This window comes from Ursus maritimus, unplaced genomic scaffold (assembly GCF_017311325.1).
Source record: "Ursus maritimus isolate PB19 unplaced genomic scaffold, ASM1731132v1 scaffold_7, whole genome shotgun sequence".
Classification (NCBI taxonomy): domain Eukaryota; kingdom Metazoa; phylum Chordata; class Mammalia; order Carnivora; family Ursidae; genus Ursus; species Ursus maritimus.
The window spans coordinates 28,547,594-28,563,991 of NW_024426885.1; the positions used below are offsets into that span (position 1 = coordinate 28,547,594).

Here is a 16,398-nt window from a genome sequence, read left to right on the forward strand (position 1 = left end):
TCTGACACATGTCGTCTCCTCTGGAGGAGGGGCACTCCCACCTCCAGACTCTGCCGCTTCCTGGCCGGGTACCCTTGAGCAAGCCACTTAGTGACTCAGAGCCCGTTTCGTAAACTGAACTTCGCAGGAAGTTTTTGGTTTTGAGTCAGAAATGAGCACAGTACTTGGCACAGAAAGTCTTCGCCCAGACAGCTGCTACTGTCATTTATGATTATTGCTAGTAAGGGTAGCAGACTCTGGGGGGGCTCCTGGGAGGAATCTGTGGTTGTCCATAGGCCACTCATTGACCTTGACCTTGGTGGGGGCTTGAGAAACCTCACGGTAGGTGTCAAATTCCAACCTTCCTTCCACAAAGACGCTAAATGCCCAAACACACCTACCTTCTCACCTGTCTGGCTGTTGCCTCCTGGCACTGGTTGGCTTAACATTGACCAATACGCCCGGCCCACTCCCCTGTGACTTTTCCCAGCCTCTGGTTGGAAACTGCTGGAGTTGTGCCACTTTGGTTCCTCTCCAAAGGGTCTGCGGAGGCGAGGCAGTGCGCCCAGCACATTGTCTCAGGGGCTGGCCCCCAAGACCTTGAACTTGGAAGGCGCCCAGCACAGTGCCTCGCCCATCATGTGGGTTCAACAAATGCCAGTCCTTCTCACGACCGACTTAGTACTTCTTGTCCTCATTCACACTCTGGCTTCTCATTTGGGTTTTACTTTTCATTGCTGGCATTCGCTGCAGCAAAACCTAACCCATCTGGGGCCCAGAGTAGAGCGCCAGTGCTTTCCTGTAACCTTAGCTGCAGCCTCACACCGGGCCTTGAGAGCCCCCCTCTTCGGCAGGTGGGCCTGGGCTGAGAGAACTCCGTGTGCTCCCCCCAGCCTTCATCTCCAATGTGAAATCACTTTAGAACTGAGCTCTTCCAGGGGCAAGAAAAACATTCCGGGAAAAGCTTTTTCATTTTATTTAAAAATTATTTACAATTTATTAAGCTTCATAAATGCTTTATTTTAAAGTCCTTTTTTTTAAACTTTTTTTTTTTTAACCTGAAGAAAATCTCGGGGAACGGAGCAGGGAATAGGGAGGGGAGTGGTGACAGGCTCCTTTGGGATTTTGCAAAGGGATGGATGTAAGTTAACAACAGCAGTGGCCTGAGCCCTGTGGCCTGAGGGATAATGAAACGAAGACTAGCCAGGCAGGCCCCGTTGGGCCAATGGCCAGCCGGGCAAGAAGACTGCATGATGAGAGTTCTTGCTTGAAACTCACTGTTGGCTGGTTTGGGTCTCAGGTGCCCAGCACGGAGGGGTTGACACTTTGCCTCTTCCTATTAGGCAGGAGTAGGTGTTGGGGGTGGGTGGCAGCTGTGGGGTTCTCTAGGGGTCATGCAATGCTGAGCCTCAGGCAGAGCCAGGCAAGGGGGGAGAAGTCAATCATCCATTGCTGGAAAGGGCATCTCCAGCTGGAAAGGCTTTCCTTCCACGTGCTGTGGCCCTCCCATCTGCAACACCTGCTCTGGTTTGGTGGGGAAGTGGGGACAAAGTTACGTGGGGGTGTGGTAACAGTACCCTGGGGTGTGCCAAGGATTTCCAAAGACCTTGACTTCTTGGTGGGTGCCAGCTTTCCCCATCGGTTTGATAAACACCGGAGAAGACCACTTGTCTCTCAAAGTCTGTCTCAAACTGCCCCCTATTCACTTCACTCTGCATTGCAGAAACTTTGGGCTGAAAGTTTCACTAAAATAGTGGTTTTTAACCCTTTGTGGGTCTGAGACCTTTGAGAATCTCATGAAAGCTTTAGCCCTCTGGACAACACACATAAGAACACATACATTAAACTCTGACAGTATTAGGGGTTTCACAGACCCTCTGAAGTCCAATAATGGACCCACCTGGGGTGACTGACCCCCAAATTAAGAACCCCTGAGTTAAAGGTTCCTTTGGGTTAGCATTTTCTTTTGAGATGCAAATAACCCAGAGGAATTATCAGTCTCCCCCTCTCCCCCTGTGATTGCTGATTGAATGGGTGTGGGGGGGTGAGATTAATGGTTTTGGGGGAAGGCAAGGTAAGCCTGGATAGTATATCCCAGGGAAAGTTTTGGGAATGGTTTGGAGATTGAGCAGGCGAATGAGATCACTGGATCCCTGACAGAGGAAACTCAAGAGATGGGAGATAGAAAGGAGACAGGTGTCCCAAAGACAACCTTCACTTAACCCCACATTTCCCCTGAAGGTTGGTTGGTTGTGTGGGTAGTGATCTGAATTTTATTCTTGAAGTAGGTATGGAGTCATTCTGCCATCTGGTGGCCATACTTGGAATTGCATCTGCCCCAACATCCAGGTGAAATAAGATCTAGTAAGTTCTTGGAATAAAGTACACTTAGCGGACCTGCTGGGGAGGAGTAAGGGGTAGGGTGGGGTGGGAACAGATGAAAAAGAAGAGCGATTCTTCAGTGTTCCTGTGTAATGCACACTGAAGTCCCACGAGAGCTTGCATCCTTCTTGGCTGACCTGGGCACTCTTTGGTTTGTCATGGCTAAACTTGCTTTAACGGCTTAGAATTTTTCTACGTTAAGTTTTTGTTTGCTTTGATTTCAACTTAAAACCTGAAGTTCCATCTCTGGCTCCCAAAAGGGTCTCTGCTCTCTGCTCCTCCTCTTCCAGAGCAGATTTATTGTTGGATCAAGAACTGCTGAATGGGAGCCAAAAAGATGTGTCCCTGGGAAAAAACGGTGACTTGAGGTTCCATCTCACAGTCCTTCCATTCATTCCAGCCAGACACGCTTCCCTGGCTGCTAGAACCCTTATCTAACAGGAAACCGGTCACCGGCAGTTTTCTGTTCTGTACCATCCCATGCCAACCTAGCCGGGTCCCACTGCCGTAAAGTCCGGGAGGAAATCTCAGCGCACCTCCCGCACTAAGCCTCACACCAGCTACTCCACTGCCTCTGAGCCGGTGGCCCCTTCTGAGCTAAGCGAAGCATGAAATATGGCATCGGGGATCCCAAAGAACACAAACGGAGTCAGGGGTCCCAGAGTGGCATTGTCAGCTTGGGGTCATTTCTTCTCCAGTCCCAGACAGTACTGTGGAAGAGACCGTTCGGAGGCACCTGCATCCATGATGGCCACAGCAAGGCTCTGAGTCAAACTGGAGGCAACAAGGGAAAATCTGCCAAACTGACAGCTAGGGGTGAGGAGGTGGTAAGGAAAGCAGAATGCTCTGTCACCTGTGGGAGGCCTCGGGAGACGCAGAAGATGGGAGGGTGGGTTCTCCCTCAAAGCTGAATCTCACACACCCAGCAAACACTGTCTGCCCCATCATGTGATCAGAGGCATCAAATTGGAATTCTCCTCGGAGGCTCTCTCTCCATCGGGCGACCTCTTCCGTCTTCGACCACCTGGAAAACAATTTGTAAGGATCAGTCTCCGGCCAGGAAGGAGCAGAAACGCAAAGCCCTTGACAGTTTGGCAGGACGTCATCTGCACGGACTCCTGGTAGAGACCAGCATATTCACATCTTGAAGGATTAGGGCAACACCTTCTACCTGAGACATCTCCAAAAAGCCAGGCGAGTGTCAGTGGAATGGAGATTTCCCCCCAGAGGATTGAGTAATGCCTCAAGATCACCTCTCCATCCTCTGAAGGCCCTGGTCCGACTCACGGCCACACCCCTGAGAGAAGACTGGTCTCCCAGCCTTCGACGTTCCATTAGCCAGGGTTTTGGTGGGTGTAGCTGGGAGCCATGCCCACGGATCTACGTTCTGTAGCTTGGAAACAGCCCTCCTTCTGCAATGGGGCAGGTGGGGTGATCACATAATTGTCCTCAAGGAGGGAGGGGCAATCTGTTCCCAGCTCTGTTGCTTTTAGGAAGGAGTATTTTTCACCTTGTTCTTTCTGCTATCGACTTCCCTCCATGAAGTATATGGCTTTCCTTTCTACTGAGTCTCCTGGACACAAATTCTTTCTTTAAAGGATCAGATAGTAAATCTTAGAGGTTTTGCAGGCCATCTGGTCCCTGCTGCAACTGCTCAACGCTGCCACTGTGGCCACAGATAACAAATGGGTCTACCACCCAGTAAGTTTTGATTTACAAGAACAGGCAGGAGAGGGAGGTCAGGATTTGGCCATGGCCATGGCTTGCAGACTCCTGTCCTAGACGACCACCAACCAAATGGGACACATCCCCAAACTATCAAGGGCACAGTACTGGCCCAGGCCCTGTTACGGATTTTCACAGGTGTACGTCATAAGGTTCCCACGAGGAGTCAATGGTTCCTCCTCCAGGAGTAATACCCTAACATGCTTTTTCTAGTAACCAGGTGGTGGGAGGCTCTCATCTGGGTGAAGAGCTACTCACTCAAAGTTCTCAGCAGCTTCTTGCCCACGGTTTCCTCAAAGTCGCTACTGCAGGGGCTGGTCTCTGTGTCCAGGTTGATGTTACAACATTCACTATCTGATGCTGAGAGAAAGGACAGAAGAAAGAACTCAAGTCTCCCCAACGCCCAGGGATCTAGGAAGGGGGATTCTGGTTGATGTCACTCAGCAGGTGGCAGTTCAAAACCAGAGCCAAGGCCGTGGTGGCCGCAACAGGGAGGGATGCCCACGGAGCTGTGGGCTCTCGTTAGTTAGCAAGGGTCTTTTTAGTGCCACAAAAGGAACAAAGAGATCAGGAGCGAGAATCCAACTATCCAAACGTTATTTGGCAGGAGAGCAGTGAAGAGGACGTGATGTTCTCTGTTCAGTATCTTTGCCAGACCAAAAGCACATTTGAGACCCTTGAGGTGGGGATATCTCCTTCCAGTATTTGCTCAGACCTAGGAAATCACAGGACTCAGTAACAATTAAGCACAGGCCTCTACTCCCACCGAACCCAGTGGGGCTTCAGACAGGCACAGGATCTCAAAGCCAGGAAGAGGCCCAGGCCCTTAATGCGAGTGAGGTAAGAACCTGAGCTGGGAGGCGGAGCGGGGTAATGGACACTGCACCACATGCAAAGCCACAAGGCTGAGCCTGCTTCCAATGCAGTGAAGACCAGACAAGCCCCTTCTCCAGGGCTCAGTGTCCTCACGCAAGGGCCCGTATCACACAAGGACGATGGACAAGAGGAACTCCAAAGACTATCTTCTCCATTCTTATTCCTTTGATAAAACTTCTCGTGCTTTGGCTACTAAATTCAGTGTTGAGGCAGAAAAAGAACATCAGTTCTAGATCCAGGTCCTGGCGTGGTGACTATGTATGTCCCAGATACTCTGAGTTAGCCACAAGTTCAAATACGTTGTCTCACCACAAAAATGGACGAGCACTTGTTGGGTCATTGCTCTGGACTTGAGGGGTCTCAGACTACGGAATGGAGCAGGGCTAGGCGGCCAGGTGGGGTAACAGCTGCCTTGCCGGGGGTGGGGCATAGGCACGGCTAAAGGCTCTGAGAAGGAGATCTCAGTGAGGCAGTACAGACGGATCTCAGGACTGGTGGGACACAGGGGGCTCAGAGCAACACCACTGCCAAGACGGGAGCGTTGAAAGTCTCCGAGGGAGGTGATATGATCTCAGAGCCCAGGACAAGTCCTACAGATCACCTCAAAGGAAGGGAAGAGCCCCGCCAGTAAGAGTGATGGCTGACTTCAGTTCCCTCATCTGTCAGGTAGGTCTAATGAGAACTACCTCCTATGCCTGCAGCACGGTACCAAGCACTGTGAGGTGCCCTCTGTATGAGCTATCTCACTTATGCCCAAAGCTACCTGATGACCTAGCCACCGTGATTTAGATCCCTTAACATAGGAAGAAACTTATCTATTAAGATCAGGAAATAGAAACAGAATCTCAGGTTAATGTAACTTGCTGAAAATTGCATAGCTCCTAAATGAAGGAGCCGGGATCTGAATCCAGGTGCAAACCTGATCTTACCACTGCCTGACATGTTGTCTTCCTGGGAGAATGGAGCGGTGGGCCTGATGAGGGGCTGGTGCTTGGTATGTGCGAGTTTCCCTTCCCTCGCTCGCTGTGTGAGGAGGTGGGAAACATTACACGGGGGCTGGAGTCCCTCGCCCGGCTCTCCCTGGGCCATCCCAGTGCCCGACGGCGACGACCCCGATTTCCTCCCTGACCTGCTGTCGTAGGAATGGCTGCAGAAGACAGCGAGAGCTGCTGCGTGCTCTGCTCCTCGAGGTCCGTCATTTCCTCCTGGGTGAAGGCCATCTCCTCCATCCTCAGGTACACGACCTCACCAGGGCTTCTCAGCCCATCTGAGCGGCTGCCTGGGGAGGATAGCAAGTGTGTGAGCAATCTGTTCTGGAGAAGACCTGAGACTCCAGTTGGCCCAGGATGGCAGCTCTGGGCAGGGGTGAGGGAGGATGGGCCGCCCAGCCCACCCACCCACTGACTTACACGGCAGGCTGTTCCTGTTGCTCAGGAGGGTGACGGCAGGGTCATCCTTGGGGGTCTGGGGCGTACCCCGGGTGGTAGGGGCTTTGGTGGAGTCTCCGTCCGTGAAGGCCTCCATGTCGGGGGACTGGGGTGAGCTGTCCATGTGGCAGGCGGTGAGCGCATTCTGGTACTGCTGCCGTGTGATCTAGGAGAAAGAGGCAGAGGGGGAGGAAGCTCAAGGGGAGCTGGGCAGCTGGATGTGGTCTCTGGATGTGGTCAGCTTCTCCGAGCTCGGAAGCAGCTCTACGAGGGTGCTTTGGAACCCCGGATCTCGCGGCCTAGGATCCATGAACTGGGTCCTTTCCCAAGCTGTACCAGCCTAGCAGTTGAGAGACAGTGAGTCCCCACTCTCATTTTTATTAGCTCCGGGCTCCTCGGTGCACCTGGAGGAGCCTCGGGAGAGGATGGAGGGTACCTGTAGTGAGCAGGGTAGCTGCCCGCAGGGAAGTTTTAAAGGCGTGCTGATACTATTGCCAAAGGGCCCTCTTCTCAAGGGTCAGTCGGCGGCGGGGACTGTGGGGAGGGAAGTTCTGCTGCTCCAGGTCCTCCCGTCGGGAGGCTGGGAGCGGAGGCCCGAGAGCATGCAGGCACTTCTGATTTGGACTTGGCCGGATGTGGGCTCATGCTCCCGTGTGGGAGAAGGGCACAGCAGAGGTCTCCCAGTTGCCTCCTCAGATCATGGGAGTCTGACTCGTGATTTTCCTCATGTGTAAAGCCTCACCTACAAGTAAAAGCATCTAGAGAGTCAGGCTTAGCCAGACCAGAAGGGAACTTCCAGAATTCCAGGCAGGAAGAGTATGGATCAAATGTCTTTTTTGGAATACGGAAAGGTTTATCGGTCATCCCTGTTCTCTGGGTGTATGTCTGCCTGATATCGTTTCCAGTAAAATCGGGCTGGTTTTTGCACCACCCAACACAGAAACGTGATACGGCTAATCAGTGAAAGGCCCTGGGTGAAAAGTGAAAATGGCACACGGCGCTACGTCCTTCCCACGTCCCACGGCCCCTTCAGTGTCCTCCTCCCGTCTTTGTTGCACTTAGCCAGACGGGCAAAACCACAGACTGCTCATAGTGCTTCTCTTTCCTTCGGGGGTGGGAGTGGTATCACATGTGGGAACAGGAAGGATGCGTGGCTCGAAACGGGGGAGGGGATGGTTAAGATTTCCACACTGGAACAGAGGTGGCTTGAAGCTGGCTTGGTGTCTGGCAAGGGCACTTCCCACAGTGGCCCCTGGTCAACTGCCCGCTTCTCAGCACCTGCGCTCCAGGCCCTCCTTTCCCTGGTGGCTTGGGTGTGCCCCGCGCCTGGCCTCCCCGGGGGCTGTGGGTGATGGTCGAACCCAAGGCCTGGAGTCAAGCCTAGACTGCTCCGTCCTCACATGCTCTGGGTTGACTCTCCATCCGCTGGGGCTCATCCTACTCCTGCCTTCCTCACACAGCGGCGTTCCTCCTTTCTTTTCTGCGTGGGCTGTTGCTCTGGTCATTTTGATTGAGTGGGTGAGTTAATTTTTCCTGCTTTATTATCCTTTCATGTTCTCCCTACATTTTCTAGATCCTACAGTCCTCCAATTACTCCAAAATGTTTTAAAGTTATTTAGTACTCATCCCGAATGTTAGATTACAATCTTCACCAAAATACCTAACCTTGACAACCGTCCTGACAATGACTGTTTCCTCCTCATACAGAGAAATCTATTTTCCCTCAAGTCGGGAACTCATTACTCTGTTGGACATTATCCTTTACAGACTTCAGGATATCTTGCATGCAGTTCAGGCAGATTCTAAGCCCAACTAATCTAATCACAAGACACCAATTAAGAATGCGTGTCTTTTGGCAATTCTTATGGGACACACACACGCAGAGATCCCAACCCCCCGCCGTGCTGTCGTCCGTTAGACAGGACAAATACAGTTCTCTTGATACTTTAAAACGGTGATTCTCAAACTTCAGCATCAGAATCACCTGGAGGGCTTGTTCAAACAAGATTGCTGCACCCCACTCTCCAAGTTTCTAATTCACTAGGTCTGGGGTGGTGTGCGAGAGTTTGCATTTCTAACAAGTTCCCAGGTGATGCTGAGGCTGCGGGCTTGGAGACCACGCTCTGAGAACCACGGGCTTAAGACCTAGTTAGAATCAGCCACAGTCCTGCTCAGGTTTTTGTTTTTCTCCCTTTAAAGGAGTCAAATAGATAAAGTGGCAATGCATTGATACTTTCCAGGTCAAAATGATATACTCTGTGTTTCATGGCATGCAACGACGGGGTCCTCAACTTAGCATTTGTCTAAAGTCTTCAATAGGTTCAATGTGATTGTCGACTTTTGCAGACCCCTCTGTTGGGAAGTGAGAGGAGAAGTCAGGTTCCGAAACTTCCCCAGATGTCAACTCTGGAGCCTACGCTCAGTCTTAAACCTTATCCTGAGTCAATCACACAGAATATCGGGCATGTATCAGAGATTTCCCCGCCAACTGTCTGTGACTCAGCCCATGCTGCTGGGTCGGGCTTGCAGTGCTCCAGAGAACGGATCGAAGTGACAAGCTAATTATTCCTGCCTCCTGGGACAGCGCTTCTCAACCCTGGCAGCACAGGAGGATCACTTGGGAAGCTTTAAAATATCCTGATACTCAGGCAACACCCTTAAGCAACTGTATCCAAATCTCTGAGAGTGGGGCACGGACATCAGGATCATTTAAAGCTCCCCCGGTGATCCCAGTGCACACCGCGGGTGAGAACCACAGCTCTGGACTCTTGGAAACGCCCCCTGTAATCAATTATTATCTTGGCTTCCCTTGATAATTGCCTTCACTGATGCTCGGCTCTCATACTGGACCCCTAGCTTGCATAGAAGCGTGAAATAAGAAACCTCCATATGAAGAACAGAAACCCTGGCAAAACTGCAGATGAAGCCAATATGTATTTTTTTTTCTGATGCCTTCCATAGTCCTATAGAAATCCGTTTGACAAACCCTTCAAGAAATTACTGCCAGGAAAAAGCTCCCTTCTCTAGGTAAATGATGTACTTCCTTACACCAGATGAGAATCCAAGTACCCCACTATGTTTGCCCTCTTTGCTTGTACGACCAGGAAGCTCACAGATAAATTTATTATTTACTGACAGTAACAAATTCATGCTTGATAGCTTTTTCACCAAATTGGTTTGCAATTTCTTTTTTCTTACTCAAAACATCATTAGATTAATTTTGGGGGGGAATCATATACATTGCTGGAAGTGCTATAAATATTCTAAAGAGATAGGACGGATATTAGGTGATCAGATGTTGGTGGAAGCCCTAGTGTTAGTGTTACCCACAAGAGCTTGCTTTTGCAGGTAGAGGTCGGGATATAAGGATGGAACCTTCCATCCATAGAGCGCATTATGGCTTACAGAGCACTGGGATATGTATTCTTTCCTTGCTGTTCATAGTGACTGGGGGGGGGGTAGGTATGAGAGCTCCTGTGATCCCCACCTGTACAGATAACGAGGTCCTGAAATGTTGAGGGACTGTCTAAAGTCGGACAGTTAGCAAGCTTTTAGATTCCTAGCCAGTGCACTGTCTCCTACGCTGTGCACTTTGCCTGGGAAAGTGCTATTCGCTCTTTGGAGCCAGGGAGATGGAAGCAGAAGTGAGACGGTGGGATTCCAAGTTCCCAGAGGGGGAGACTCCAGAGTCTAATAATGGTACCCCTGCAACCTAGATATTTTGGTTTAAAGATCCTTACTCTTGCTCTCCAGGGACAATCATCTCAGCCTGGGCTCTATACACTGTAAGTGAATGTCCCTGCTGGCACTAGGCCTCCTCTCACAATCCTTTAGGGCAGGTGCCCCAATAACTGCTTCGTAGGCTTGAAGTCTATCAGCATCTGATGACCGAAAAGAAGCTGGCACACGGCCTGCACCAGAGTCACCATCAAACCCAGTTCTCTAACGTGCCCATAGTCTGCCCGAATGTGAAGCTTTCTTTGGAGTCTTGCAGGTTCTCCTGGCTTAAAGGACAGAAAATTTTCCTAAATGACACCTGATAAGCTCAACAAAGCACTTGATATTACCCTTTTGGGGTAACCAGTTAGTTTAGATTTGGCTTCTAGTTTAGTCTAGTTTTGCCACTTTCAAGCTGGGCAACATTGGCCAAACCATTAACCTCTCTGAGCCCATAACAGAGGCCCAGAGATAATGAGACAACATCAGTGAACCTGTCATCCAGCTGCTAGAAACGACTGTTTAAAACACGTCCACACCCATCTCCACAAGTTAACTTCAAAGAAAGGGGTCCAACCTACCATCTCATTATGTCCAAACTGTGGACAGCACGTCATGAGATGGGCTGGGGGCAGGGGCAATGGTCCCTCTGCCCCTGGAGTAAGAGTGAGAGCAGGGGCTGCCAAAGTAGGATGACGTCTTAGGAAAGTAAATCCTTAACTAAGAAAATAAAGCAAAAGACCAAGTAGGGGAAAGAAGGAGATTCCAAGCGGGGACAATGAGAAGAGGAAGATGGAGAGAGGAGAAACGGTGAGGGAGGGAAGACAGGAGGGAGGGAGAAGGAAGGCCGTGTGCTTAGTTTGACTGAAATGGATCTGCAGGTTCAGGGCTCCTATCAGCTGGTACATTAGCTGCGGTCCCCACGCCAGAAGCCTCTTGGGAGTGTTGCGAAGTGCTGTATTTAGTTTATTTTTGGAAAGGTTCTGTCCAGGCTGCATGTGCAGTGGGCAGTGATCGTTCTCTTTGTTCTTAAGAAAAAGTGAGTTCGTCCCTCTAGTAAAGTAGGCTGGAGTCAAGGATCCAGGAACTCCAACCCTCTTTAAGCATTGTTCTGGAGTAAGACAATGAGCTGGGAATAAAGTATTGTTTCTGGTATTCCTTGCAAGGTACTGAGTTCCCTGTCATGGAAGCGTTCACACAGACGTCAGATAACCACTATTCAGTGGTGTTAGAGGGCAGATTCAGGCGACTACAGCCAGGACCCCACACCAGTGGGCAGAAGCACGGCTCTGTGTGTGGGGGTGGGGGGGTGCCCAGTTCAGAGGTGGGGGCAGAGGTCGGGGGAGGACCCACACTGTCGGTGGAGGGTTGTGTAAAAGGAAAGACACCATCCACTGGTTACCTTCTCCCTCCATCTCACAGCCCAGCTTTCACAATGCTTCCTCTTTTAAATTAAAAAAAAAAAATCATAAACTATTGCCCTGTCAACATGTCACCTTCCAAGAAATTGTTGACAAGGCACCACTCTAGAAAATGTGTTCAGGAAACAACCTCTCCCCAGCTGCATTTCTAGATTCAAGCATTCCTTTTTCCCCCTTCAGTTCTTCTTCTTCTTCTTTTTTTTTTTTAAGTTTTTACTTTGATCCAAGCATAACTTTGTCACTTTGCTCCCCCTGTTCAACCGTCCAAGAACTTCCTCTCTAGCACAGTATTATCCGCTAGAAATAGAATGGAAGTCACATAGATAGTTGAAAATTCTCTCCTAGTCACAGTAAAAATAAGTAAAAACAAATAGGTGACATTAATTTTAATGTTTCATTTAAGCCAACGTACCCAAAAAAATTCACTTCAACGTGAAATCAACATAAAATTATGAATGGGGAATTGTACATTCTTTTTTGTATTAAGTCCTTGGAATCCAGCAGTATTTTACACGTACGGCATATCAATTTGGACGAGCCACGTTTCATGGGCTCAGCAGCCACATGTGGCTGCCGGCTCCCGTGTTGGACGGCAAAACCTCTCTGCCCGGTTTTGATAACGTGGCCTTGCGTGACCAGTGGTGCTCCCCTGCCGTCACAGAACCACAGGGCCAGCTGCTGCTTCACAGTCCCTTGAACGCCTCTGCCTACTTGTCTTCCACACGCCTGTTTATCGATGTCCCTCTTCCTATTCTTTCCTAATTCTTAAACGTCTAGTACATTCTCCGGCACTATCGTGCTTAAAATAAGTGCCACATGAGTTTGTAATCAATTAGATAGTACCCTGCATGGGTCGCTACAGCTTCACCTACATTTCTTCTCCCTAACTAGATTTTAATCTCCTCATAAGGCAGGGCATATGTTTTATATTTCTTTAGAGAGCCTGTGGTGTCTAGAACTATTATTAATGCTCAATAAATACTTACTGACTGGCTCACTGAGGGAATCAAACCACAGCTCAAAAGGCAATGTGTTTTTATTCTCTCTTTATCACTGTGGATACAACCATTTCTTAGCAATAGCTTGAGTTCAAATTGTCTTCTCTTACACGTGGCCTGTTAGGAACTCAAGCAGCCGCTAAATTACAAAGGAAATGGAGATCTGATCATCTTGAAACTAACCAGAAGTAAGTGTGCCCTTCTGGCCATTTTGACTTAGCAGCCAACGTGTTCAGAAGTTAACCTTCAACCAGTGTGCCGTCTCTCTGATCATGACGTTCACCCCCCCAAACAACATCCTGCAATTTAGGGATTCTGCCATCAGATGGTGATGGGGCACCTTGGTCACGGTTACACAATCCAGACTGTTAAGACATCTAATAGTCTGAGTTTCATAATGATATTTTACAAAATACAATTTTTAAAAATTCATAAGGATGCTTTGGTACCTTCATTCATAATTCACTAACTATGATAATCACAGCTTTAATAGCTCTCCCAGATAATCATTAGATACACCTTTCTATCTAATTTTGTAGCTTTTCTTGAAGTCAAATTACTCCTGGACTTAATAATTGTTCTGGAGCCTCGGTCTGTTGGACATGAAAAACCCTTGCAAAATCTTGCTGCAGCCAGTCCTGGGGGCTTGGGCTGTGAGACCACCCCTCTTGCACAGTTTTCTCTTTAGATTCCTCAAAAGCTCCCCCTCTGTTAAAAAGCTAGTGGTGGGGGGCCAGGTGGGGAGGGAAATAAAAAGACAGCCTAAACAATGGCCTGCACAAGTCTGTCACATCAGCAGAAAGGAATTTTTAACTTTAGTGTAAGTGCATCATCTTATATAAAACAACAAAAGAGAAAACCAGCACGGAAACAAAGCACAACTTGCATTCACACAACAGCTTGAACTCCCCAAGTTCCCTTCTATAGAACTGTTACAATTGAAGTTTTTAAGAGACGGGGCCGTGATTTGAAGCAGGTTTCTGAATAATACTTTAACTGGTTTCTAGCCTCCCTCAACTTCTACTTCTGACATGTAGTCTTCTCAGTGTCAAAATGTCGAGGTGGGAAAAAGGACCATGTTCCGTGCTGCCCCGTTGCCCTGGGTCACAGCATGGTCTTCTGGCCTGACCAAGAGGATGACAACTGCGCCTGAGAACTGCCTCGAGTTTGGGGTTCTCAACACGTCTGCCACCTCACGTCAGGCAAGACACTTCCCTTTTATGTTCTTCATTAGCTGTGAATGTCCCCTTTCCGTATGTTCTAGGCACGGATGTCTAAGGGCTCACCTGTCAGTTTTAAGAAGATTCTTACAAACGTAATGCTAGGTGTTCATCTTAACACATTCCTCTTTGAGGAGCTGCCCCAACCATTCCCTGAAAGTGCTCTCCAATCTATGCACACCTAGAGATGTTCCAGAAAACTCTGGGCTCACCACAGTTGCTCATTAAACAGGATGCCTCAAAATCTCATTCTTTTTCCTCCCCAGACCAGCAAGCCAAATCCTCATCTTGATTTCCTAACTTATTATATAAACAACGTGAGGGACTGAACGTTTGTGTCCCCTCAAAATTCATATGCTGAAATCCTAACCCCTCACGTGCTGATAGGCGGCGGTGGGGCCTTTGGAAGTAGTTAGGTCATGAGCGGGGAGCCCTCAGGGATAGAATTAGCGTCCTGCTAAGAAGAGAGCTTGCTTCCTGTCCGTCTCTTCCCACCACGTGGGGACACAAGAAGACGGTTATTTGCAAACTAGAACGTGGGCTCTCACAGACACGGGGTCTGCTGGCTCCTGGATCTTGGACTTCCAGCCTCCAGAACTGGGAGAAATAAGTGTTTGTTGAAGTCACCCAGTCTCTGACAACTTGCTACGGCAGCCTGAACTAAGACAAATGGGAAGACCTGAGAAACCAACTTCACAAAAATCTCCAGTGCACTTCCGGTGAGTCCCAGGGGCTCCCAGCGGCCTGAGGACACCACAGGTCACTGCTGGTGAGCCTCTGCACTGTCATTTCGCATCAGCTCTGTGCGCACCGCGTGCCGGCATTCAGATCCGTGAGCCCCCGAGCTCTTCCCTGCCTCTGTGGTTTCTGTCCTGAGTTCTCCCCACCTCCCCTTTTCTCGGCCCACTCTGATAAGCACTTTTAAAGCAAGAAGGCCCCTTGCCAACTCTGCCCAATCCCTGTTCCTCCCACAACCCTGTTTCCTTCATAGCCTTTATCACTACCTGAACTTAGTAGCGGTTACGTGTTTATCCTGTCTGCCCCCTCCTGCACGGAAACTCTAGAAAGGCAGGAGCTTGCGGTCTCCTTCACCACGGTCTCTGGTCAATGCCTGGACAAGCACAGAGCAGGCATTCAGTCAATATTGTTGGGCCACTTACCCATACTGTGACTTTCAAGTTCTTTTCCACAAACCATGTGACGAGTACTACAAACCAGTAAGAGCGGGCAGAGCAGAGTTTCTCTGCTCCCACTTTTCCTACCTCCACTTCTGAGGAAGGTCTGCAATGAGAGGGCCTCGGAGCTGGAAGCAGGGAGGGGAATCATGGGCTTCAGTTTTCTGAGGCTTAACATCATTGTCATATAGGATTTGTTAAGTGTCTCCAGTCCTATAGACCCGTGAGTATTGCTGGGTTAGTTCCCAAAGTCACTTCTCCCTGGGGTCCTTCAGCTCTGATTTCACATAACTCTCCCTAAAGCCCAGGGATTTGAGGGCTTGGACTCTGGAGACAGACAGACCCAACTCTGAAGCTTGGCTCTGCCACTCACCAGCCCTGGGGCCTTAAATTGTCAAGCTCCAATGTCTTCGTCTCTAAACGGGAATGGCGGCAGTAGCTACCTCACAGAGTGGTGGTAAGACTGAGTGGATCAATCAGACAAAGGGGCCTTAAAGCACCTGCACGGAGTACCGCACAAACAGGTACCCCACCCCGCCGTCCAGGCTCAGCCCCTGCCTCTGGTAACCTTCCACCCTTACAGTGTCAGCTCAGGGTGTGTGCAAGGTTCTAGAACACAGAAAACCAGCCAGCGCACACTGCTCTCAAATGATCAGAGCTCGTGTTCTCCTCCCACCTGTGTGATTAATACATCTCTCATAATCCAGCCTGCGATTTGCCAAGTGAACTCACTGGGCGTTTTGTTGGACTTGGAGAAATAGGGGCTCACTCCTGATCTCCTGCCCAAGCAAGTAGCGGTTTGCAGAATGCTAGCCAACAAAGCAAATAAAATAAAACCGATCAAAGCAAGAGAAAGGGGGAAATCCTAGGTTTCTGTGCAATCCCAACCCCTCCGAGGAGTATGAAGAAACAGCTCCCCTCCTCTGCAACTACAAGCAATGAGCGTCGCTATTTCTCTCTCCCGCCTGTGCAAAGTGACGCTCCCCGGACCGCCACACAGCTCAGCGACGGCGCAAGGGTGGGACGGTCACGCAAAGGGTTAACCGTTAACACACATGCCCAACTGCATAGCAGACTTGAAATGGTAAGATGTAAAAATAGACCGTCATGCGTAAAAGCATAGCATGGCTTCTTCTGAACACTTGCTTTATTAATCACCCGCAAGTTTATCTTGAAAACACCAAAGCAACCTGGCGTCAGTGGCAGGGGAGGAAAAGGAAAGAGTTCTGCTGACAACCTGTCTCAGGCAAGCGAATTCTCTGTTGCTCTGTGCCTCAGTTTCCCCACACAAGACATGGGCATCGGGAGATCTTAAATGAATGACAGGTGATGAACAGTCATCAAGGTAACTGAAAACAGGGCCCTTACAAAGCCAGGGAACAAGGAGCAGCCAGCAGGCACTGGGATGCGCACGCTGCCCGCTGCCCCCGGGGCTGGCTGGCTGGCGAGGGGACGGCCCTCGGGGGGGGGGGGGGTTA

At 49.7% G+C, this 16,398-nt stretch overlaps 1 protein-coding gene across 1 annotated transcript in view; it reads right to left on the reverse strand.

The window, feature by feature from the left end:
* Positions 1 to 3,056: 3,056 nt before the first annotated feature.
* CNNM1 (cyclin and CBS domain divalent metal cation transport mediator 1) overlaps positions 3,057 to 16,398 on the reverse strand; it is a 55,518-nt gene continuing 42,176 nt past the window's right edge. The window contains exons 8-11 of the mRNA XM_040623838.1: positions 6,372 to 6,555; positions 6,092 to 6,241; positions 4,345 to 4,446; positions 3,057 to 3,385 (exon numbers count right to left, since the gene is read on the reverse strand). Coding sequence (XP_040479772.1) covers positions 3,306 to 3,385; positions 4,345 to 4,446; positions 6,092 to 6,241; positions 6,372 to 6,555 — 516 coding nt within the window. The 3' untranslated portion in view covers positions 3,057 to 3,305. The remainder of the gene's footprint in view (positions 3,386 to 4,344; positions 4,447 to 6,091; positions 6,242 to 6,371; positions 6,556 to 16,398) is intronic.